The 23,063-nt window shown below is 49.0% G+C and overlaps 1 protein-coding gene across 1 annotated transcript in view; it reads right to left on the reverse strand.

Moving 5' to 3' along the window:
• Positions 1–396: 396 nt before the first annotated feature.
• Positions 397–23,063, reverse strand: part of TGFB1 (transforming growth factor beta 1) — a 28,242-nt gene continuing 5,575 nt past the window's right edge. The window contains exons 2-7 of the mRNA XM_083455701.1: positions 12,144–12,298; positions 10,822–10,948; positions 7,545–7,622; positions 3,808–3,958; positions 1,957–2,113; positions 397–725 (exon numbers count right to left, since the gene is read on the reverse strand). Of these exons, the coding sequence (XP_083311827.1) occupies positions 567–725; positions 1,957–2,113; positions 3,808–3,958; positions 7,545–7,622; positions 10,822–10,948; positions 12,144–12,298 (827 nt within the window). The 3' untranslated portion in view covers positions 397–566. The remainder of the gene's footprint in view (positions 726–1,956; positions 2,114–3,807; positions 3,959–7,544; positions 7,623–10,821; positions 10,949–12,143; positions 12,299–23,063) is intronic.

Genomic DNA, 23,063 nt, shown 5'->3' on the forward strand with positions numbered 1-23,063 from the left:
CGCTGCTTTTGACTCATTTTGCATTCCTCAACCAGAGCTAGACATCCCCACCCTCTTGCAGAGAGCGTTTCGGATGCCCTGCCACGCCTTTCCTTCTGCCAGTGTTGGAAATTCAAGGGCCAGCTCATTTTTTCAACACATTCTTTATGGCAGGAAAATGAGGCTCTCTTTTTTTTCTTCTTCCTCCCATACCGCAACTCCCATAAAATAGCAAATTATTGATTTGGGTACAGCGCAAGCCGGGTAGGGCAGCAGGGCAAGGAAGAGATAACCTCTTTAAATAATTCTCTCTTAATACACAAAGCAAAATAATGAAAAGGAATTGAAAGATTCTCAACGCCTGCCCCCCCCTGCAAAAAACAAAAACACCCCATAAATTCACAAAATAATAATAAATCTCACCAAATGAGGGTTTTTATTGTTTTTGTTTTGGAAAAAGATTTTGTTAGAGGGGAAGAGGAGTCTGTGTCCCTCTCCAGTCCTGACTCCTTCCCCACTCAGATTGATTGATTTTTTAATTCCAATTCGCCCAGAAGAGATATCCCAAGTCCATAAGTACTTTTCTCTCAGCTGCATTGACAGGATTTGACCACCATGTTGGAAAGCTGCTCCACCTTGGCTTCGCGGCCGACGTAGTACACAATCCCCAATGGCTCGAGCTCGTATGGGACGCAGCAGGGCGTGGCTGAGCCAGTCGGGTTGTGTTGGTTGTACAGAGCCAGGACCTATCGAAACAAAATAAGAAAATACGTCTCTGGAAAGGGAACAAGGCGGATTGATCACCCTACGGAGCGGGAGGCCAAGTTTTCAGGAAAGCAGAGGTCACGTTTATAATGGCGGCCAAGTTTCACTCATGGCACTGCACGAGTACCGTATTTTTCACTCTATAAGACGCACCAGACCACAAGACGCACCTAGTTTTTGGAGGAGGAAAGCAAGAAAAAAAAATATTCTGAATCCCAGAAGCCAGAACAGCAAGAAGGATCACTGCGCAGTGAAAGCAGCGATCCCTCTTGCTGTTCTGGCTTCTGGGATAGCTGTGCAGCCTGCATTCGCTCCATAAGACACACACACATTTCCCCTTACTTTTTAGGAGGGAAAAAGTGAGTCTTATAGAGCAAAAAATACGGTCATTTTTATTGCAGCAAAGCACAACCCAGGACAGTGGCATTTTCTGTCGTTGCTCCCAGCCTATCAAATGCCCTTCCCACCTGCCGTCCTCAAAGAATTGGCTACCAGTTGCTTCCAGATGCCTGGTAGAGAGTTATATTTCCCCCCCCCCAGGCTTTCTCTGACCCAGAAGAACAGTCCATTGCCGAATTCTGTCTTTGCATCTGTTTCTATGAACCCGTTCTGTTGCTTTCCTTTTGTATCCTGCTTTTGAGATTTTTTTTAAAGCAGTTTTTGGAATGCTTCAAAACAAACCCCAATGGAGGGTTGTGTGTGAGGAAGTGGGGTGAGAATAGAATCATAGAGTTGGAAGAGACCACAAGGGCCATCGAGTCCAACCCCCTGCCAAGCAGGAAACACCATCAGAGCACTCCTGACATATGGTTGTCAAGCCTCTGCTTAAAGACCTCCAAAGAAGGAGACTCCACCACACTCCTTGGCAGCAAATTCCACTGTCGAACAGCTCTTACTGTCAGGAAGTCCTTCCTAATGTTTAGGTGGAATCTTCTTTCTTGTAGTTTGGATCCATTGCTCCGTGTCCGCTTCTCTGGAGCAGCAGAAAACAACCTTTCTCCCTCCTCTATGGGACATCCTTTTCTATATTTGAACATGGCTATCATATCACCCCTTAACCTCCTCTTCTCCAGGCTAAACATGCCCAGCTCCCTTAGCCGTTCCTCATAAGGCATCGTTTCCAGGCCTTTGACCATTTTGGTTGCCCTCCTCTGGACACGTTCAGAAGCCTTTTCGGGAGAGGGGGGGCTGAGGAGCTTTTTACATCCTCACCTTGCTGTACTGAGTGTCCGAGCTCCAGAGATAGGGGCAGGCACCCATGCATAAGTTGGCATAGTAGCCCTTGGGTTGAGAGATCCACAGCCACTTTAAGTCCTTGCGGAAGTCGATGTATAAGGGCCTCACGCAACATTTCTTCTCTTCTGGTGACCTGGAGCAGAAGAACCCAATAAGAGTTGACAGAATAATAATAATAATAATTACAGTGGTACCTCAGGTTAAGTACTTAATTCGTTCCGGAGGTCCGTTCTTAACCTGAAACTGTTCTTAACCTGAAGCACCACTTTAGCTAATGGGGCCTCCTGCTGCCGCCACGCGATTTCTGTTCTCATCCTGAAGCAAAGTTCTTAACCTGAGGTAATATTTCTGGGTTAGCGGAGTCTGTAACCTGAAGCGTATTTAACCTGAAGCGTATGTAACCCGAGGTACCACTGTATTATTATTATTATTTATTTATACCCCACCCATCTGGCTGGGTTTCCCCAGCAACTCTAATATACCAACAGAATATTAAAAAACACGATAAAACATCAAACATTAAAAACTTCCATAAACAGGACTGCCTTCAGATGTTTTCTAAAAGTCAGATAGTTGTTTATTTCCTTGACATCTGGTGGGAGGGGGTTCCACAGAGCGGGTGCCACTACCAAGAAGGCCCTCTGCTTGGTTCCCTGAAGCCTCACTTCTCGCAAGGAGGGAACCGCCAGAAGGTCCTCGGAGCTGGACCAAAGTGTCCAGGCAGAACGATGGGGGTGGAGACTTTTCTTTGGGTATACTGGGCCAAGGCTGTTTAGGAGTAAGGTTACCAAACGTCCCCCTTTCTAGGGGACATTCCCCTGATTTATAAATCAGTCTCCTATCATTTCCACTATCATTCCGACTGAAGTTGAAAAGTGTCCCTGGATTCATTGAAAAAAATCTGGTATCCTTAGTTTAGGGCTTTAAAGGTCAGCACCAACACTTTGAATTGTGCTCGGAAACGTACTGGGAGCCAATGTAGGTCTTTCAGGACCGGTGTTATATGGTTTCGGCGGCCGCTCCCAGTCTCCAGTCTAGCTGCCGCAAAACCACAGATCCTGAAACCCAGCCAGGAGTGCAGTGGGAAATTCATCCTGCTCCATGGCCCTTCTTCATGTGCCTCCTCCTCCACAAGCGATCTGGAGCGTGGCAACACGAGAATGGGCCTTTTCTGTGGTGGCCCCATTTGTGGGATTCTCTCTCCAGGTAGTCTCGCCTGGCACCTTACATATATTTAGGTGCCAGGCAAAAACATTCCTTTTCTCCCAGGCTAATTAAACTACCCATGGCCTTTTAAATTATGGGTGCATTGTTGTTTTGGTTTGTTATTATGGTATTCTTTTTTGTGTTTTTATATTGTAAACCACCCTCTGATCTTAGGATGAAGGGCGGTCTCTAAATTTAATAAATATTGCTTTTGTTTGTTATTATGGTATTCATTTTTGTTTTGATCATATTTTAAACCACCCTGTAAACTTAGGATGAAGGGCGGCCGATAAATTTAATAAATAATGATGACGAGGAGGATGTGTTTTTAGATTGTAAGCCTTAAGGTGGGGACTGTCTTAACGCTGATTTTTATAAGAAGTCTTTTTGGCTAAAGAGCTGCATAGAAGTGCATTCATTCATGGAAGCATAGAACTGCAGAGTTGGAAGGGACCTCAGAGGCCATCTAGTCCAACCCCCTGCAATGCAGGAATCTGTTTGCCTAACGTGGGGGCTCGAACCCATGAACATCAGATTAAGAATCTCATGCTTTACCAGCTGAGCTGTCACCCCACTTTATAGCCCAAGAGGCTCTCAACAAAAAACCCAGAAGCCACTCACTTGCTGCAATACTCCACGCTTGCCGCTCGCTTTTGCCGGCGATTTTGCAGGTGGTCTGCCCGCTCGGGGGGCATCGCCATCACCAGAAGATAGGGGGGCTGCTGTTTTGCCTGGCTGATCCCTTGCTGATCACCCCTCCTTAATTTGGTGCCTGGAAACAAACAAGTATTCGTTAGACGTGTCGCACGGGCTTTATTTTGTTTTTAAACCATTTGGATGCTGCCATATGTGAAACACTTTGCGGTGGCACCTTTAGTAAAGGACCCCTGACCATTAGGTCCAGTCGTGGCCAACTCTGGGGTTGCGGCGCTCATCTCGCTTTATCGGCCGAGGGAGCCGGCGTACAGCTTCCGGGTCCTGTGGCCAGCAGGACTAAGCCGCTTCTGGCGAACCAGAGCAGCGCACGGAAACGCTGTTTACCTTCCCGCCAGAGCGGTACCTATTTATCTACTTGCACTTTGACGTGCTTTTGAACTGCTAGGTTGGCAGGAGCAGGGACCGAGCAACGGGAGCTCACCCCTTGCGGGGATTCGAACTACCGATCTTCTGATCGGCAAGTCCTAGGCTCTGTGGTTTAACCCACAGCGCCACCCTTTAGAAGCGCATGAATAAAATAATAATAAGGGTGAAGGCGCTTTATAAATCAGATCGATCAAATGTTTCCCCGAGTAGCAGCTTCCGACGGCGTGGCTGGGGAACGGGAACTGGGCAGGCAGGGAAAATACCCTCCAGCAGCACTGACTGCAATGCCATTTACCACCCAGACTCTTCCTAGGCCCAAGCCCTCACTGACGCTGTTCCCATCCCCTAACCCTCCTTTTGGGAAGCCTTCATGGTCTCTTGATCATTCCTCTTCCTTGTCTGGGTGGGGGCAGAGCTCTCAATGAACCGTTAAGCAAAATAAGCATGTGCTCAGGGCATCGCAGAAATTTCCCATGGCCAGATTCCCCCCCCCCCATTAATGGCCACAAGCTGCTCAGCCGAGAGCTGGGTTTCTCAATTAGAAATCCCAACAGGACGACCATGCAACAAAGCAAGCTGAGTGCCTTTCTCTACTAAGTATAGATGCAGACGTGTTGCGCAAGATTAGCTTTGAGGATCTGACTGTGCCATTAGAAAAAGTCAGAGAGAGAAAAATTCAAATGTAAAGGAAGTGGGAGTCCACAAAAATAAACATTGTTTTCCATCTTACTGTAGGTTCCGTTTCATCTCGAAAAATGAAATTTTACTTCACGCTTTATTGTTGTTTATATTTCGAATTAGGTATATATGGGGGCACTAAAATCAGGAGGGCAGCTGCAGGTTGGGCGAAGGCTGTGCTGCCCTACCCAGTGGCGTAGCGTGGGTTGTCAGCACCCGGGGCAAGGCAAGTAATTTGCGCCCCCCCCCCGCTGCACTGTCCCTCCCCCAGATAGTCCCTCACTCTCTCCCCGCACCGCACCACACGCCTGGCACCCTCCCCTCCACAGTGGGCGGCGACCCGGCGGCTCGGATCGGATTTGCACAGCCAGCACTGCAGTGAGAGAGAGTGAGTGAGCCAGGTAGGGGCTGAGAGTGTGAGCGCCCCCCCCCAGATGTTGCGCCCGGTGCGGCCGGGCCCCCCTGCACCCCCCACGCTACGCCACTGGCCCTACCGACTTGGCTTGTTTCTTTCTGCCAGCAACCTTACGTGGTGCCCACCGGGATCAGGAATGTGTGGGGTTATGGGTGCGATTGTGGAGGAAGAGGGCATCCGAGGAGCTTCAGGGGGTCAGATGCGCTGACTTCTCCGTTCCTCCCCACTCTGCTGCCCATGCTAGGATAGGTGATGGGAATTAAACGCTGAGTGCTGAGGAGCAGGAAGTTTGCCTATCCCATCGGCCCACAAGTGGGAAGGCAGTCGTTCCTCAACTGGGCTGGAGGCTCCTGGGAGCCAAAAAGCAGCCATTTGCCAAAGAGGCTGCCCACTGCACCCCTGTGTGAGCCATAGAATCATAGAGTTGGAAGGGACCCCGGGGTCATCTAGCCCAACCCCCTGCAATGAAGGGATCTCAGCTAAAGCATCCATGACAGGTGGCCGTCCAACCTCTAAGGAGAGTCCACAACCTCCCGAGGGAGTCTGTTCCCCTGCCAAACAGCTCTTACTGTCAGATAGTTCTTTCCTGATGTTTAGTTGGAATCTCCCTTCTTGTGACATGAAGCCATTGGTCCGAGTCCTACCCTCCAGAGCAGGGGTTGGCAAGGCTTACCGGCCATGGGCCGGATCACTCCCGCAGAGATCGTCTGTGGGCTGGACCGGCACAGCGCGACATCAGAAATCGCGTCTGCGCATGCGCAGACACTGAAAATCGTGCCTGCGCAGATTTCTGGTACCTGCGAATGTGCAGCCTCGGTTTCCAGCATAATTCGGTGAGTCCCTGTGCTGTGCTCCACCGGTTTAGCGCAGCACGGGGAGGACTCGCTGAGCAGGCAGCTCAGTTCAGGGGCAGCTCGTGGGACGGTAAAACGGTCTTCGTGGGCCGCATCTGGCCCATGGGCCGCATGCTGCCGACCCCTGCTCCAGAGTTACCCCTGTGCTTGCCTCCCTACAGCCAGATGCGTACCCACAGCCCCAAAAACATGGGCACGGCAGGGATATGAGGCACCTTGAGAGAGGGGAAAAGGCCAGCTCTTATGTTTGCTGTAAGTAAAGTGAGCGCAGTTGTGAAACAACAGTGCTGCAGGGAAAAGTGCATTGAGGGAGGGAAGCGTTCTGAAATTCTGGAGCGTGCCAGCCGCCAGAAGCACGACAGAACCACCCTTTCTGCGATCCGATGGTGAAGCTGCTTGCCGTCAGCACAGCAGCCTATTTTTAGCTGACGAAACCCAGCGGGTGTGTGCTAGTTTGCGTGTGCAAGGGGTGTGTGTGTGTGTGTGTGTGTGTGTGTGTTGCGGGTGCTCGTGCTTCACACTGCCCCCTAGAGGAGGTTCCCATCGAGCTGAATCACGTGACGAAAGTGTCGCCAGAACTGGCACGGCGCCCCCCCCCCCCCACAACCCCACCCTGGGCAGAAGGTATGGCAGGTATGTGTGTCAGGAGGATGAGGAAGTTCTCTAGGCCCGATTCCCAGAAGGAGGCAAGTCTCGTCCTGAAGGCGGAATCCGCCGAGCCTGTGCTTACCAGTTGTTGACAGGCAAGTGACGAGGGAGATGCCAGACAGGGACCGAAGAGAGCCTTTAGCGGGGCCTGAGAGCATGAGAAAAGCCCAAAGATCTGGCCTTGTTTCCCACCTCGTCCAGCAGCCTCCTGTTCTCACAGTGGCCGGATGGATGCCCGCAGGATCCGAGCGCAGGAGATCACTCCCCTTCTGCGATTCACAACGACTGGTATTCAGAAACACTGCTGCCTCAAACCGTGGAGGCAATTTATAGCCATCAGGGCTAGGAGCCATGGATAGCCTTCAAGGGTGAAGGACGGGCCATGAATTTAAATCAATAAATAAAGCTGGCACTACAGGCATTAGATGTAAACCCTACAACATAAGGACATTTCCTATTTCCCTGCATTTCAGGGGGTTGGGCTGGATGACCTCTGGAGTCCCTTCCAACTCTGCCCATTCTACGATTCTCACTTCCCTCCACAACTGACCCTCCATTTTTTGTCCCCCATTTTTCACTGGCAGAGCTGGCAGGGGAAACAGGGATGTTCCGGGTTCGAAACAGGGATGGAGAGCCGTCCCTGGAAAACCAGGAAACTGACCCCATTCATTAGCTCTTACCTTCAACTTCCACTTTCAGTTCCTCCACCCCGCTTTCACAGGTACAGTGGGAGCTGAGGCGAAATCTTCCCAGAGGCTCTGAAATACAAACAACGTGGATTTTTGGGTGCCGTGCTCATAGCCCCCAGCAGGAGCGGGGTAAGGATTTGAACCTGCAACCCTGGAGGCACACGCAACAGGGGCCCAAAGGTGAAGACAGGTGTTTGCCACATTAAATCCAAGTGCGCCTTTCTTCTCCGGAGCCCAGCCCATGTGTGTATGGGAGAACAATTCAGAAGCGGAAGTTGGCTGCAGACAATGTCTGTTGGTTGCTCCTCCCCAACCCCCAATCTTTACACAAAGTTTTGGGTGTCTGATTAAGGAGGTTGCCTTAAAAATAAAAAAAGTGGCAAACACATGGATAGGAACATTAACATCTGTGACAGTAATTCAATCTGAAATTCAGTTCTCCAGATTTCCAAATCAGTTTTTTTTTAAGTCCTAATGAGACTTCATTAGCATTTTAATACAAAATTCTCACAATACACACAATTCCATGTGCAATTTTGTCCGGCGTGCTTATTTCTGCCGAACGATTTCCACCTAATACGACACACTTTTCCCCCAAGCTGTTTTCAGCAATGTACCCACGCACTACGTCACACGAGCATATCAATCTATTTCTGCGATTGTTACTTGGCTGGGGAAACTGCCCTGAGAAATCTGGAGGAGTGCAAAATTTTAAACGACGGTGGCTGTGTTTTGGTCTGCGTGTTGTTTCTGAAAGCATGAGGTTATTTTTTATTATTTATTTGCATTCTGCCCTTTATCCCAAGAACTCAGGGTGGTAGGTTTGCCTTAATGCAAGCTCATCCTCCCCAGACATAAAGGCACTCACATAAAACTTCCGTGTGGCATCTTTAAGAAATATAGAGAATGGTGCTTGAAGCATGGCAAGATCTGAGCCTGTCTTTGATCTGTGGGCAGCCCAGCCCAACACGGAAGCTGGGCAGTGAGGGTGGCCCTCTCTTCAATATGACCCCCACCTTTCCTCTAAATCACCACACCCCCAATATTTCTCTACCCATCCCTGCAGCTGACGACTGTCGTCACCTCTTCAACTTACTAAGGCAAAAAGGGGTTTGAGATCAGAGAGGGTGAGTTGCAGGTAGACGGCCACCCGGACGCAAGAAATTTAGTGCTTGCAACATCACAATCCTTGCGTTCCTCTCCTTTCAGTAGCAACCTGTGCAAAGAATGCAGCCGAGGAGTGGCGCATGGCAAGTGTGCCTGACGCATGTGCACTTTTGATCTGGCTCCTTCCAAAACACTGTGGCAGCGTGCCCAGGGCGTGGCGTGCCGACTCAGCGGATTGCGGCATTGTTTTGTTTTTCCCCACCCCCTTTTCTCCCCCTCTCCCCTCCGGCACAAAGGCAAAGCAGGGAGAGGTTGCCCCACAATTCTAGTCCCTGGAGAAATAAGCACCTTGGCACTGCCTTGCAGGAGCGGCTAGGACTTAGAGGCAACTAAGTTTGTTCTGGGTATAAGCTTTCGTGTGCATGCACACTGCGCACAAAAGCTTATACCCATAACAAACTTAGAATCATATAATCATAGAGTTGGAAGAGACCACAAGGGCCATCGAGTCCAACCCCCTGCCAAGCAGGAAACACCATCAGAGCACTCCTGACATATGGTTGTCAAGCCTCTGCTTAAAGACCTCCAAAGAAGGAGACTCCACCACACTCCTTGGCAGCTAATTCCACTGTCAAACAGCTCTTACTGTCAGGAAGTTCTTCCTAATGTTTAGGTGGAATCTTCTTTCTTATAGTTTGGATCCATTGCTCCGTGTCCGCTTCTCTGGAGCAGCAGAAAACAACCTTTCTCCCTCCTCTATGTGACATCCTTTTATATATTTGAACATGGCTATCATATCACCCCTTAACCTCCTCTTCTCCAGGCTAAACATGCCCAGCTCCCTTAGCCGTTCCTCATAAGGCATCGTTTCCAGGCCTTTGACCATTTTGGTTGCCCTCCTCTGGACACGTTCCAGTTTGTCAGTGTCCTTCTTGAACTGTGGTGCCCAGAACTGGACACAGTACTCCAGATGAGGTCTGACCAGAGCAGACTCTAGTTGGTCTCTAAGGTGCTACTGGACATTTTTTAAATTTATTTCGACTACGTCAGACCAACACGGCTACCTACCTGAATCTGGAAGAAGAGATGTCTATCAGTGGATGAGCTTGCGCATAACGTTCAACCCACGGTTTCCTTCCACCGTGGTTTGTTCAACAAATCACACGTCATCTAACAGGCTAGTTTGTGTGAAAGCTGGCTGCTACTGCCAGACATGTGCTATACCAGGGATAGCCAATGTGGGGCCTTCCAGATGTCGTTAGACTACAACTCCCATCAGCCACACCAGCATTGTTAGTGGTCATGGATGATGGGACTCGTAGCCCTACAACGCTTGGCTTCTTTTTCAGTTGCTCTTAAAAGCAGAGACATCACCTGGCCGACAAAGGTCCGTATAGTTAAAGCTATGGTTTTCCCAGTAGTGATGTATGGAAGTGAGAGCTGGACCATAAAGAAGGCTGATCGCCGAAGAATGGATGCTTTTGAATTCTGGTGCTGGAGGAGACTCTTGAGAGTCCCATAGACTGCAAGAAGATCAAACCTATCCATTCTGAAGGAAATCAGCCCTGAGTGCTCACTGGAAGGACAGATCGTTAGGCTGAGGCTCCAAGACTTTGGCCACCTCATGAGAAGAGAAGACTTCCTGGAAAAGACCCTGATGGTGGGGAAGATTGAGGGCACAAGGAGAAGGGGATGACAGAGGACAAGATGGCTGGACAGTGTTCTTGAAGCTGCCAGCATGAGTTTGACCAAACTGCGGGAGGCAGTGGAAGACAGGAGTGCCTGGCATGCTCTGGTCCATGCGGTCACGAAGAGTCGGACACGGCTAAACGACTAAACAACAACAATGCCTTTGTAACCTGGCAGGTGTCTGGGATCGAGGGTCCAAACAAACCATAGTTCAACAAGGCTGTTGGGTTTGGACGTGCTAAAGGTGGCATGGTTTGCGAGTCAACAACAAACTTGGCAGAGAACTAACTGTGGTTATTCCGGCGGGCTAGGCTCAGTCCTTCCAACAAACCACTTTTTAGCCCCTAGTTAACCATTGTCCTCTTTGGTCACACATCCCGTTCTTCCTCTCCCCCAAGCGAATTACTCTTTCCAGCTGCCATCAACTCTGGGACCCTGCCCAGCTCACACCTTTAGGTACTTCCTGGCTTACCTGTGCTTCCAAGCCACTGCCGGAGGACGGAGGTGACGTCAAACGAAAGCCACTCCTTCTCGTTCTTCACCTTCACCATACGCCCATCCATGTAGTACCAAGTGCTGTTGATCGAGTGGATCTGCTCCTGGACGGAAAGGGTAAGTGTAAACAAAGCAGTCTCTCCATCTCCGACATAAGACCAAGGGTGGTTCATTGTTCGACAGAACGATGTGCTGAAGCACTTTGAATTCAAATGCTACGCTTAATTTCTAGTTCAAGGTTCCAGTTTTTGGGGCAGAACTGGAAAACAGGGGCAACATCTGCAGAAGAGCTGGGGGAACAATGAAGTGGACATTCGGTCCCTCCAAATTCTATGTCAATATTAGAAGGCAAACACCTATCCTGGCTCATGTTTGGGACTTAAGATGAATGAAGGATCCTTAGAAATAATCCACAGAAGCTGTCCTTGAAATCAAGGATCGTCCCTGGGTGTGAATAAGAGAATGCCCCTGAGCATATCATAGAATCATAGAATCATAGAGTTGGAAGAGACCACAAGGGCCATCGAGTCCAACCCCCTGCCAAGCAGGAAACACCATCAGAGCACTCCTGACATATGGTTGTCAAGCCTCTGCTTAAAGACCTCCAAAGAAGGAGACTCCACCACACTCCTTGGCAGCAAATTCCACTGTCGAACAGCTCTTACTGTCAGGAAGTTCTGGGAGATTTCCAATAATAATAATAGTAATAATAATAATTTATTATTTATACCCCGCCCAGCTGGCTGGGCTTCCCCAGCCACTCTGGGCGGCTTCCAACAGAATATTAAGATACAATAACCTATTAAACATTAAAAGCTTCCCTGAACATTCCCAGATTCCAGTTCCCTCGCTACAGACACCTCTTCCCCACAATATTTTGATTTCTGCAGCTGAAATACTCCAGACTAATGCAGGCAAACAAATACATACTTTTTCTTTTCTTTTTTTGGCAAATGAACATAATTCGCATAAATGTGCCTTCGTTTTGATTTCAAAATCAGAAATTTCAATTTCTTCCCACCCCGCCACCCTCATTCTCAGGGATAGAACGCAAGCAATATTGTCCCTGCTCTTGTTTGGGGTTTAATACGAATGAAAATGATCATTAGCAATGATCCAGGGGCCTGTCTTTGGAATCAGCTGTTGTCCCTGGGTGCAAATAAAATAATGCCTCTGAGCATATGCTGAGAAATTTCCTCTTTCCACCCACGAATAACCACAAGCATCTCCAGACAGTCTGAACAGTTTCCAGGCGAGAGGGTACAACTGGTGAACTCCGATAGCATTTTCCCATCATACCTGGTAAAGCTCCAATCGCTGATCCTGAACCGTTCCAGAGATGCGCATTCTCAGTTCAGCACGGTACAGCAGACTGGAGTCATGAAGGGTTTTCCGGATGTGTGATAAGTTGAACCCAAAGAAGACAGAGTAGGGTGTCTTTGGTATGTAGCCTTCTGCATAAAGAGAATAGGAGAGGAGTTGTTTTGTGTTTGTTTGTGCTGGTTCCATTTCAAACATGACCAAATTATGTATTTCTTCCTTTGGAAGGTGTCAAGAGAATATAAGCTTTGCAAGAGCTTCAGGCGACGTCTGAACTCCCCGGCAACCCGATTAATGTCCCAGCAAGAGTTGAGCTGCAAATCGCTGAATGTTAGGAATTTACAAACGAAATGAAAAACAGAACTTACAATTGGAATGGAAAACAAAACTGAGCTTTGGAGAGTCACAGGGCTGCTGGATTCGGACACCATAAACACACTTGCTCAGAGAGTAAGTCCCAATGAAGACAACAAAACTGTCTCCTCTCAATTTCCTCTCAATTTCCTAATCTTTGGTTTTCCACATTTCCACAGGGATTTGCGATATATATCTATATAGATATATACCGTATTTTCCCGTGTATAAGACTAGGTTTTTTTAACCAAAAATTTAGGTTTAAAATTGGGGCTAGTCTTATACACGGGTAGTGCTGAGGGATGTTTTCTTAATTTGGAGTCCCCCAAAATAGGAGCCGTCTTATACACGGGGCGTCTTATAGAAAGATAAATACGGTACGTCCTCATGGAAATTCACCAGCGTTTCCCTCCGGATACACGTACTTTTGTGTGCAGTTTTGCCTAACGCACACATTTCTGCAAAGCAATTTCCACAGACGTAGGCGTTTGATATGCAAACTCCACCTCTGTATATGCATTTTTTGTTCCAATTCCTCAGGTGGAGAACTGCACCGCAAAATTCAGAGCACTGCGAATTTCAAAGGACAGCTGAATTTCGATGCAGGTATTGTTTCAGAAGGGGACACGAGTGGCACTAAACCACAGAGCCTAGGACTTGCCAATCAGAAGGTCAGCGGTTCGAATCCCCGCGACGCAGTGAGCTCCCGTTGCTCGGCCCCTGCTCCTGCCAACCCAGCAGTTTGAAAGCACATAAAAGTGCAAGTAGATAAATAGGAACCACTCCGGCGGGAAGGTAAACGGCGTTTCCGTGCACTGCTCCGGTTTGCCAGAAGCGGCTTAGTCATGCTGGCCACATGACCCGGAAGCTGTACGCCGGCTCCCTCGGCCAATAAAGCGAGATGAGCGCTGCAACCCCAGAGTCGGTCACGACTGGACCTAACGGTCAGGGGTCCCTTTACCTATTGTTTCAGAAAGTGTGGATTAGGTAAGTTCACCTTTAAATGCAGAATGAACAGACTTCAGAGTAAACATGCACCAAATCCTGCTGCACCCCTATTTCTGTGGGAGAAAGTTTCTTTGCGTATATGTTCAACTTATATGTCTGTGCAATGTGTAAGGATACAGGCACTCATCTTGTGTTAGGGTTTAAGGACTCAGACGCAAGCCATTTTCTTTTTCTTTTAATGCTTCATTGAGATTAAAAAGCAAGCAAACAGTCATCAAACGAATACAGTGGTACCTCGGGTTAAGTACTTATTTCGTTATGGAGGTCCGTTCTTAACCTGAAACTGTTCTCAACCTGAAGCACCATTTTACCTAATGGGGCCTCCTGCTGCTGCCGAGGTACTATTTCTGGGTTAGCGGAGTCTGTAACCTGAAGCGTATGTAACCTGAAGCGTATGTAACCTGTACAACTGTAATACACCTTGCCAAAAATTAACTTACTTTCTTCTTATGTAATTTCTACAGAGACTTCTATAGAAGTCTTTCTATAGAGACTATCCGCAACGTATTTGATATACCGCACTCTTCATTTTCAATCATAAGGTAAAGGGACCCCTGACCGTTAGGTCCAGTCGTGACCGACGCTGGGGTTGCGGCTCTCATCTCGCTTTACTGGCCAAGGGAGCCAGTGTACAGCTTCAGGGTCATGTGGCCAGCATGACTAAGCCACTTCTGGTGAACCAGAGCAGCACACGGAAACGCCGTTTACCTTCCCGCTGGAGCGGTACCTATTTATCTACTTACACTTTGACGTACTTTTGAACTGCTAGGTTGGCAGGAGCAGGGACCAAGCAACGGGAGCTCGCCCCATTGCGGGGATTCAAACCGCCACCCGCGTCCCCTACATTTTCATATCACAATTGTCTTATTTCCCTAAGGTTTCCTACTATTCCGCAAACCATTTTCAAATGCTCCCACATTCAACAGAAACCTACCTGCAAGTAAAGCAAAGGAAGAGGGAGCTGGATCCAGAAATATTCTAATCCAGCCCTCTCGAAGTTCTCCTTTATGAAGAGGAGCAATTGAAACTAACGACATTTTTATTTATTTATTTTTGCTGGCTGGCATTGACTTTTGATGCCTCTCATTTGGTGTGTCCTCACCCCTCGGGCTATAGGACCTTCTGCCCTTGCCTGTTCCAATGACATGTAGATAGCCTAAGTTATCACATGGTTGCCAACTGACCAGGGGAGAGAGAAAAACCAAGATTAGACTGCTTCTATGCCCTTATAAAATCACTTGATGCATGGAAATCAGCAGGGACAAGCTTTTTCGCCTCATGCAGATAAGCATCAGCACCTGCCGACACCTGTGAAGCAAGCGGCAAGTTAAAAAGCACAGGAGCGTGGGTTGGATAAAAAAGTTGGCAACCTCATCCTCCACACCCTACCACTCTTCTTCGCAGCTATGCCAAACTCCAGCCCAGATTCCCTGGCAGGATTCTGTTGCCTCTGGAGGGTCAAATTTCGGAAGTATGTAAGAGTGGAGTCAATTAATAGCGATGGGCAATCCGAAACGCCAGAGGGGACTGCTTGGGTGGATCCCAGGTTTCTCCTTCCAGATCTCCAGGAAGACGCCACATCCTAATGCGTACATCAATAACAGAAACAAGAGCCAAACAGGAGCTCTGGAAACCTGCTTGTAAATGCATTTCTTATTTAAATCCCACACCAGCCTTTGTCAACTTCGTAAGTTTTGGACTACAATTCTCATTCACCCAAGCCTTAGGTAAAGGTAAAGGTAAAGGTACCCCTGCCCGTACGGGCCAGTCTTGACAGACTCTAGGGTTCTGCGCCCATCTCACTTAAGAGGCCAAGGGCCAGCGTTGTCCGGAGACACTTCCGGGTCACGTGGCCAGCGTGACAAAGCTGCATCTGGCGAGCCAGCGCAGCACACGGAAACACCGTTTTACCTTCCCGCCAGTAAGCGGTCCCTATTTATCTACTTGCACCCAAGGGTGCTTTCGAACTGCTAGGTTGGCAGGCGCTGGGACCGAACGACAGGAGCGCACCCCGCCGCGGGGATTCGAACCGCCGACCTTTCGATCGGCAAGCCCTAGGCGCTGAGGCTTTTACCCACAGCGCCACCTGGGTCCCTTCAAGCCTTAGGAGTTATAGGCAAAAACATCTGCAGTGGCGAAGGCTGCCCTATGACCACTGCCTCTGTAAGGGCCTCCTCATGCTTTGCCATGACTCAGGAATAGCTAGCTGCGTATTTCTGCATCAAGTGCAACTGCAGAAACAATTTGAGCCTGCTACGTAGAATTATCCTTCTCCCCATTTCACAGATCCTGGGACTGAGGGGGAGCAAGGTTGCTATACCGCAAGGAGACCTTGCTCCTTTATACATAGGAATCTGGTCCTCTGTGTGTTTAAAACAGTAAAGGGACCCCTGACCGTTAGGTCCAGTCGCAGACGACTCTGGGGTTGTGGCGCTCATCTCGCTTTACTGGCCGAGGGAGCCGGCGTACAGCTTCCGGGTCATGTGGCCAGCAAGACTAAGCTGCTTCTGGCGAACCAGAGCAGCGCACGGAAATGCCGTTTACCTTCCCACTGGAGCGGTACCTATTTATCTACTTGCATTTTGACGTGCTTTTGAACTGCTAGGTGGGCAGGAGCAGGGACCGAGCAACAGGAGCTCACCCTGTTGCGGGGATTCGAACCGCCAACCTTCTGATCGGCAAGCCCTAGGCTCTGTGGTTTAGACCACAGCGCCACCCGCATCCCTCTGTGTGTTTAGTCAGAAGTAAATTCTGCGCTAAATTGACTGGGATTTCGATTCTAGAGTTTAAAAGCAATGGGATGTAAAGTGATGCTTTTAATTTCCTTAGGGGCTTCCTAACTCTCTTCCCATAACCTGGCCGTGGCTTTCCTAGTAAGGTCGGTTCAGAGAGAGAAAAAGGATGCTTTGGCCATCTAGCGAGTTTCCATCCGAGTGGGGATTTGAACCCAGGGCTCTCTGGTTCAGCTCCAGCCCTCTGCAGGCTTTCTCTCTCTCTCTCTCTCTGAAAGCGAACGGCCACAGGCCACAGACACACCCCAAAACGAAGCCCCATATTTGCTGCCGTCTGACACTGACACAGCATCTATTTCTGGTACAGGAAGAGTCTATTTTTAAGCTTCTCTTCCTCGCAGGATCAAAGAAGCTTTGACTCCAGCTCCTCATCCCATCTCGTCCCACATACATGGTCAAGTCAGCTGCCCTGCAAGTTCCCATCTCCAGGACAAAGACCGTGATGTTTAAGGGGAACGCTCCCTTTCTTCTTCATCATTCCACCCCCTTAAAAAAAATAGAGAGAGAGCATGCAGTGCTTGGCAAAGGAGAATGCCCAGGGTATGCCCATTTTGCATTTAGGTGAACGTGGAGTTCAGAGCAAGAGTCGGGGGAAGGAGAGAGACGTTTGATAGCTGCATGGCAAGCAGAAATTCTTGTTTTGGGGAAACTTTTCCCAGGCGCCCCGTCTCACGGTTTCCCCTGGTTCTACGGCCCGCATCTCTTTCTTGCACCATTAACAGCAGGCTGGCAAGCAGAAATTTAGTTAATTTAGCAAACAGAAATGTTAAGATTTTCCTGGCCTGGAAATGCAAGTAGGGAGGGAAAGTTTCACTTGCTTAATTCCTGTCTGCATGTTAGGATGATGCTTTCTTTAATTTTTAAAGATCTGCTGGTACGGCTGTGTACGCAGCATCTTTTTAAAGCACGTTCAAAGACCCTTCCTCCCCCTGCAAAATAAAAATAAAAATCATGGGAACTGTAGTTTACCTTTGCACAGAGTTCCAATTCCAAGCACCCTTAGCAAACTATAATTCCCAGGATTATTTGGGGGGGGGGGGAGGTATATGCTTTGAATGTGCTTTAAAGGTGTGGTGTATATGCTGCTACTCAGTTGCTGTTTCCCATTTGAAAGGGTAAGAATTAAATGTTATTATTTAAAATTTATCAGCAACAAAGGCAAAGGAGGAGGGGCCTAAGCTTCAAAGAAGAAATGAAGGTCGTCTTCTCTGTTTCTATCCCACCTCCTGATCAAATAAGCTCTCATAGCAGATCACAAAACATTGAACATACAGTGAAGAACTTGCGATTCTCTATCACTAGCCATCATTGCTGGGTTGTCAACCGACTAGGCGGGTGGAAAAGCTTAGTGGCAGACCAGCAGCAATCTGTAGAAATCGGCAGCCGAATCTTTTCACTGGTGTGGAGATAAATAGTACTTCCTGCTATGGTCTGCAAATCAAGGCGCCCTGAAAAGTCCAAGAGTTTTAGGGTGGCAAGGAGAAAGGAGGCTGCTGATGATTCAATTAAGAATAAAGACCTGGTCCTAGTTCTTTCGAAAGACATCTACACACCCTAAACCTGACTCATCTCCAAGAATGAGGAATCCAACCTGGCTATCGTCGGCCATAATTTTTGCAGCTCCCCACCTCCTCAAAGTTTTCTCTTTTCTCTAGCTGCCAGCTAAGATTTCATTTCACGCACCTGAGGAAGTGGGCTTGAGTCCACAAAACCTCGTGCCACAGTACATTGTATGATAGTCTTTAAGATGGCCCGGACCCTTCGAGTCTAACTTGGGGTACCTCAGTGGAAAGTCCTCAGCACCCCCCCCCCCTTGAGTCTCAGCGCTACTCCAACAGCAGTATTCAGAAGAAACCTGACTGTCAGACTTCCACTTCCCTTCTTCAAAGTTTGGTGCAGTCAACGCTTTTCGTTTCCACATGACTCTTGCGGAGGGAGGCTGTGGTCTCTTGTAAATTGAGGATTTATGTTTTACAGCTGCAAAGACAGAGATAAGGCTGTCTCCATTGAACAGCCCCAGTTTATCACCCTAAGGAAATTCCCAAGCTATTTTGGGACTTTCCAGTGTGACATCTCCAGAGATAAGAGGATGAGATCGGTTTCTATCTACTGTCCTTGTGACCTTGTGAGTGGTTCATGGTGTCTGTCAGCCTCAGTTTCCCTCAGCTGTAAAATGGGGATAAGACTATGAAGCCCTGAATGGCGTTTCTAGGCAGCCTCCTCTCATAAAAACCAGCAAACTCACCAAGATAATCAATAGAGACTGGGTGGCTACTAGAAATGGCCTCCTCTGTCGTCTTTTGGATTTATCCTTGTTTAATCTCTGCCTGTAGGGTTTATAGCTCTGCGGCTACTGCTGTTGATCTCTTGCAGTGCATTCCTAACCATTTCTACTCCAAATGTGTGCTGCTGAACTCAGTTCATTTGCACTGGCTTAGGTATGTTTGTTAAGCCACTTTGGAGGCGAAGTACTAAAAGGCTGCGTATAGGTTTCTCATGTAAACAGGGAGGCAAGGGTTTCGCATTCCATAAATCCAGATACTCCCGGTGCTTCTGTATCCGGAAGAAGGATCTGGCAATAGGAACATCATAAGAGCTATTCTGGATCAGGCCATAGACCATCTGCTCCAGCATCTTGCAAGCAGGGCCTACTTGTGCTATCCTGCAACTGAATGAATGAATTTACTTTATTACGGTCACAGGCCAGCATAATTCCTGCAGCTGGTCTTCTGCTTCTGTCTAATCTTCTGTTAAAGCCAGCCATGTTGATGCCCACTGTAACATCACATGGGAGCAAATTCCTCGTGGCATTTTCATTCTCGGGGCACTTTCTTTATAACTTCTTTAGAATTTGGGGTTGGTGCAGGATTTCAAGCCTATTTCATCATTGCCAAGTGGCAGAGTGGGTGCAATTTTCTACCCTGCAAGCATTTTCTGCAGCCCACACTTCCTGACCTCCATGAAGTCTTCCCCTGGGTTTTGACTGACGCATGGGCACCAAGGGACCAGCAATTTATAGAATGAAAAGACACTCATGAACCCCTCTGTGCCACCTCAGAAGGAAAAGTCCTTGCATCAAGATCCCTGCACTGCACACCTGAGAGTTTCACTGGGAGCCTTCTCTCCCCTCTGATAATTTTAAAGCGTCGTTTCTTTCCTCGCTAACTGATGCAGAATGGTTGGGGGAAATGAAGGGGTGTTTGCGTTGAATTTTCAGCACAGTTGTAGCGTCAGGCCGCTGCCGCAGACCAGGAAGCGGCAGGACCAGGAAAGCAGCAGACCACAGAAGGGAGTAAGCTGGGCCGCAAGCAGAAGTTGGTTACTTAGGGGGCCATTCTTCCCGTAGGGAAAGGCCCCGGGGGAGCCAGACTCCGGTCCGCCCACCTGCTTAAACTTTCCACGTGGATCAACTGAACAGTCCCGCTGGGGAAATGTGGGTGGCTTGACTTCTGTCGAAACAGGGAAGTCAAGCAACGCTGCTAACCTCCCCACCCGCCCCCAGAGCCTTCTGCCGTTGTTTGTTTTGCCAACTGCCCTGGTCGGAAACTAGCAATTCCCCCTGTTCCAAGGGGCTGTTTGAAGGACGGATATTCTGCAGAAACTTCCAGGCGTGCTATTTTATCATCACACCAGGCTCTTTCGGGGGAGAGGGGGCAGGGGGGAGGATGCAATTCACTAGAAACGGATCCCTAGCGTAGGAATCGGCAGCTGGCAGCCTCTGAACCAAATGAGGTCCTCAGAGCACACGACGTGCCAACCAAATGGGCAGAGGAAGGGCACGGAATGGCCCCTGTGTCCACAGGTGGGAGGTGGGTCAGGATAGAATGGCCCTTGTGTCCCCAGGTGGGAGGTGGGTCAGGATATCAGCACTGCAGAAAAAAAATCCAGGGCATGATGATACTGGGATGGTGAACCTGCATGCACACAATAGCTCACACCAATAACAAGCCTAGTTGGTCTCTAAGGTGCTACTGGAAGGAATTTTTTTATACTGTGGTCCTCTAGTTGTTGGTGAGCTCCAGTCCCCATCAGTGCCAGCCAGCATATCTGACAGTGAAGAACAATGGGAGTTGCAGGGCAACAGATTCCTGGCCACTTTTCTAAGCCATGCTCATAGTATGATTGGTGACATGCAACAGGAGTTCAGTGGGGGCTCTTTCCCGCTTTCTGTCTACTGGAGGATGGGGTAGAAATAGATTCAAATAAATATATCAAATAGACAAAACACATCTGGGATAGCTCCATCAGTGGAGCATGAGACTCTTAATCTCAGGGTCGTGGGTTCAAGCCCTACGTGGGGCAAAAAGATCCCTGCATGGCAGGGGGTTGGACTAGATGGCCACTGAGGTCCTTTCAGCTCTACCATTCTATGCTTCTGTGAATAAATGAATGAATGAATGGACTTCTATGCAGCTCTGTAGCATAGACACTTCCAACGCTATGATTCTCTGATTTCTAGTGAAAAGAGGGCTGTATCCAAAGTAGTGTTAAGTTTCATTAGCACAAGGCTTAGTACAGTGGAGACTGTTTCCCCTCTCCTTCTCCAACCTGTATTGTCCCCCCCCCCCCCAACCATTAATTTGTTATGGGATTCCCCCCACCTTCTGAAGCTGGTTTTGGGAGGGCGTGCCTGTGTTCAGTTGCTAATGGAACAAGGGCCCAGTGCACCACTCTCAGTCTTGAGATGGAAAACCCACAAGTTCTCACAACCAACGCCAGCTATCCTGCGAATGCTGCAGCCAAAAGCAGGGTTCCCCCCCCCCAAAAAAATGCCATATGTCCTTGGTCAGCAACTACAAAAGAAGTTCAGAATTGCCAGATCAGACCAAAGGTCCATGGAGTCTTGCACCCAGTGCTTGCATCAGCAGACAGACAGCTGTTTCTCAGAAGACTGCGGGACATGCAAGCCATAGTCCTCCCTGGCACCCGGCCTTTAGAGATATACTGAATCTGAACCGGAGTTTCTATGGAGCTATTGGGGTTCATAGCCCCAGAGAGACCTATGTTCCATAAATCTAATTCCCTTTTAAAGGTAAAGGTAAAGGTACCCCTGCCCGTACCGGCCAGTCTTGACAGACTCTAGGGTTGTGCGCTCATCTCACTCTAGAGGCCGGGAGCCAGCGCTGTCCGCAGACACTTCCGGGTCACGTGGCCAGCGTGACAAGCTGCATCTGGCGAGCCAGCGCAGTGCACGGAAACGCCGTTTACCTTCCCCCTATAAAGCGGTACCTATTTATCTACTTGCACTTAAGGGTGCTTTTGAACTGCTAGGTGGGCAGGAGCTGGGACTGAACAACGGGAGCGCACCCTGTCGCGGGGATTCGAACCGCTGACCATGTGATCGGCAAGTCCTAGGCTCTGTGGTTTAACCCACAGCGCCACCCCCGTCCCTGTCCAAACCTGCAGCCATCACCACACCTTATGGATTCCATAAACGGAACTGTCTTGTGTGAAGAACACCTGTCCCAGATCTACTGCAAATTCAGTCACTGGGTGAACTTGAGTTCCAACATGCAGAATCTCCTAAAGCTCTGTTGCTGCAGCAGGAAACCTGCAGCCCTACAGATCTTGTCAGACTAAACTCCCATCATCCCTGACCGTGACTAACCAGAGTTTACTATGAGATGGATTCCCAAAACTTCTGGAGGGCCACAGCTTCCCCACCCCTGGTTTAAAACACTGCAGAAGCTGAACTGAACTGGAGCTTCTACTCTCACTCCAGAAAAGGCCTTTAAGAGTCTTCTTAGGGCCTCAGATGATAAACAGGTAGGCATGAACCTCCATGTACAGGGGCACTATACTTCTGGTTAAGATACAGTGGTACCTCGGGTTAAGTACTTAATTCGTTCCGGAGGTCTGTACTTAACCTGAAACTGTTCTTAACCTGAAGCACCACTTTAGCTAATGGGGCCTCCTGCTGCCGCCGCGCCGCCAGAGCACGATTTCTGTTCTCATCCTGAAGCAGAGTTCTTAACCTGAAGCACTATTTCTGGGTTAGTGGAGGCTGTAACCTGAAGGGTATCTAACCCGAGATACCACTGTACAAGGAATAAATAAAAGGGGAAAGGCCATAATCTTCCTGCCTCAGAGCTTCTGCTTCCACCCAAATGACAGAAAGCTGGGCAGGATTTTTCCAGCAACATAAGGCGACCATTTGCATTGGTGGATTTTGGAATGAACTTGTTAAAACCTTTTTTTCCGACTGGCTTGTGCTTTCAACAGCGGCACGACCTGAGCAGGCGTGCTGGGGAAGAGGCAGCAATTACCCTGGCCTAACGCGTCCCGAGGAAAGGGGATTTTGCGTAGGCCAGGCAAGGAGGTCCCCAACGCCTCCTTGCCAAGAACGACTGGCACGTTCTGGCACTATCCCATCGGGCTGCCATCTTATCTCCCAGAGACTACACAAAACGTACAAGTTCCCGCCTCTGCCTGCGGGCCCGAGTTCCGTTTCGGCAGCGTGCCAGCCACTCCCAGGCACGTAATTACACCCCAAACAAGCTTGAGACGGCTGCTCCCTGGGTGGATGCGAGATCCTCTGATCCAAGGGAAATCTTTGCAGATTCGGGCCTCTTCAGACCTGCTACCAACACCACCACCCCTCCTGGGCCTGCGCATCTTGTTCAAAAGCCCTCCCTGCATTTTATCCTTTTCTTTTAAAGCATATATCTTTTGTCTCCTGTCTCCCCCCACCAAAAATAACCTCCACCCAGCTCCAGGCATCTGTTGGTGCGTTCAGGTGGCTCGT

The sequence above is a fragment of the Podarcis tiliguerta genome (assembly GCF_965153285.1).
Source record: "Podarcis tiliguerta genome assembly, chromosome: 8".
NCBI lineage: Eukaryota > Metazoa > Chordata > Lepidosauria > Squamata > Lacertidae > Podarcis > Podarcis tiliguerta.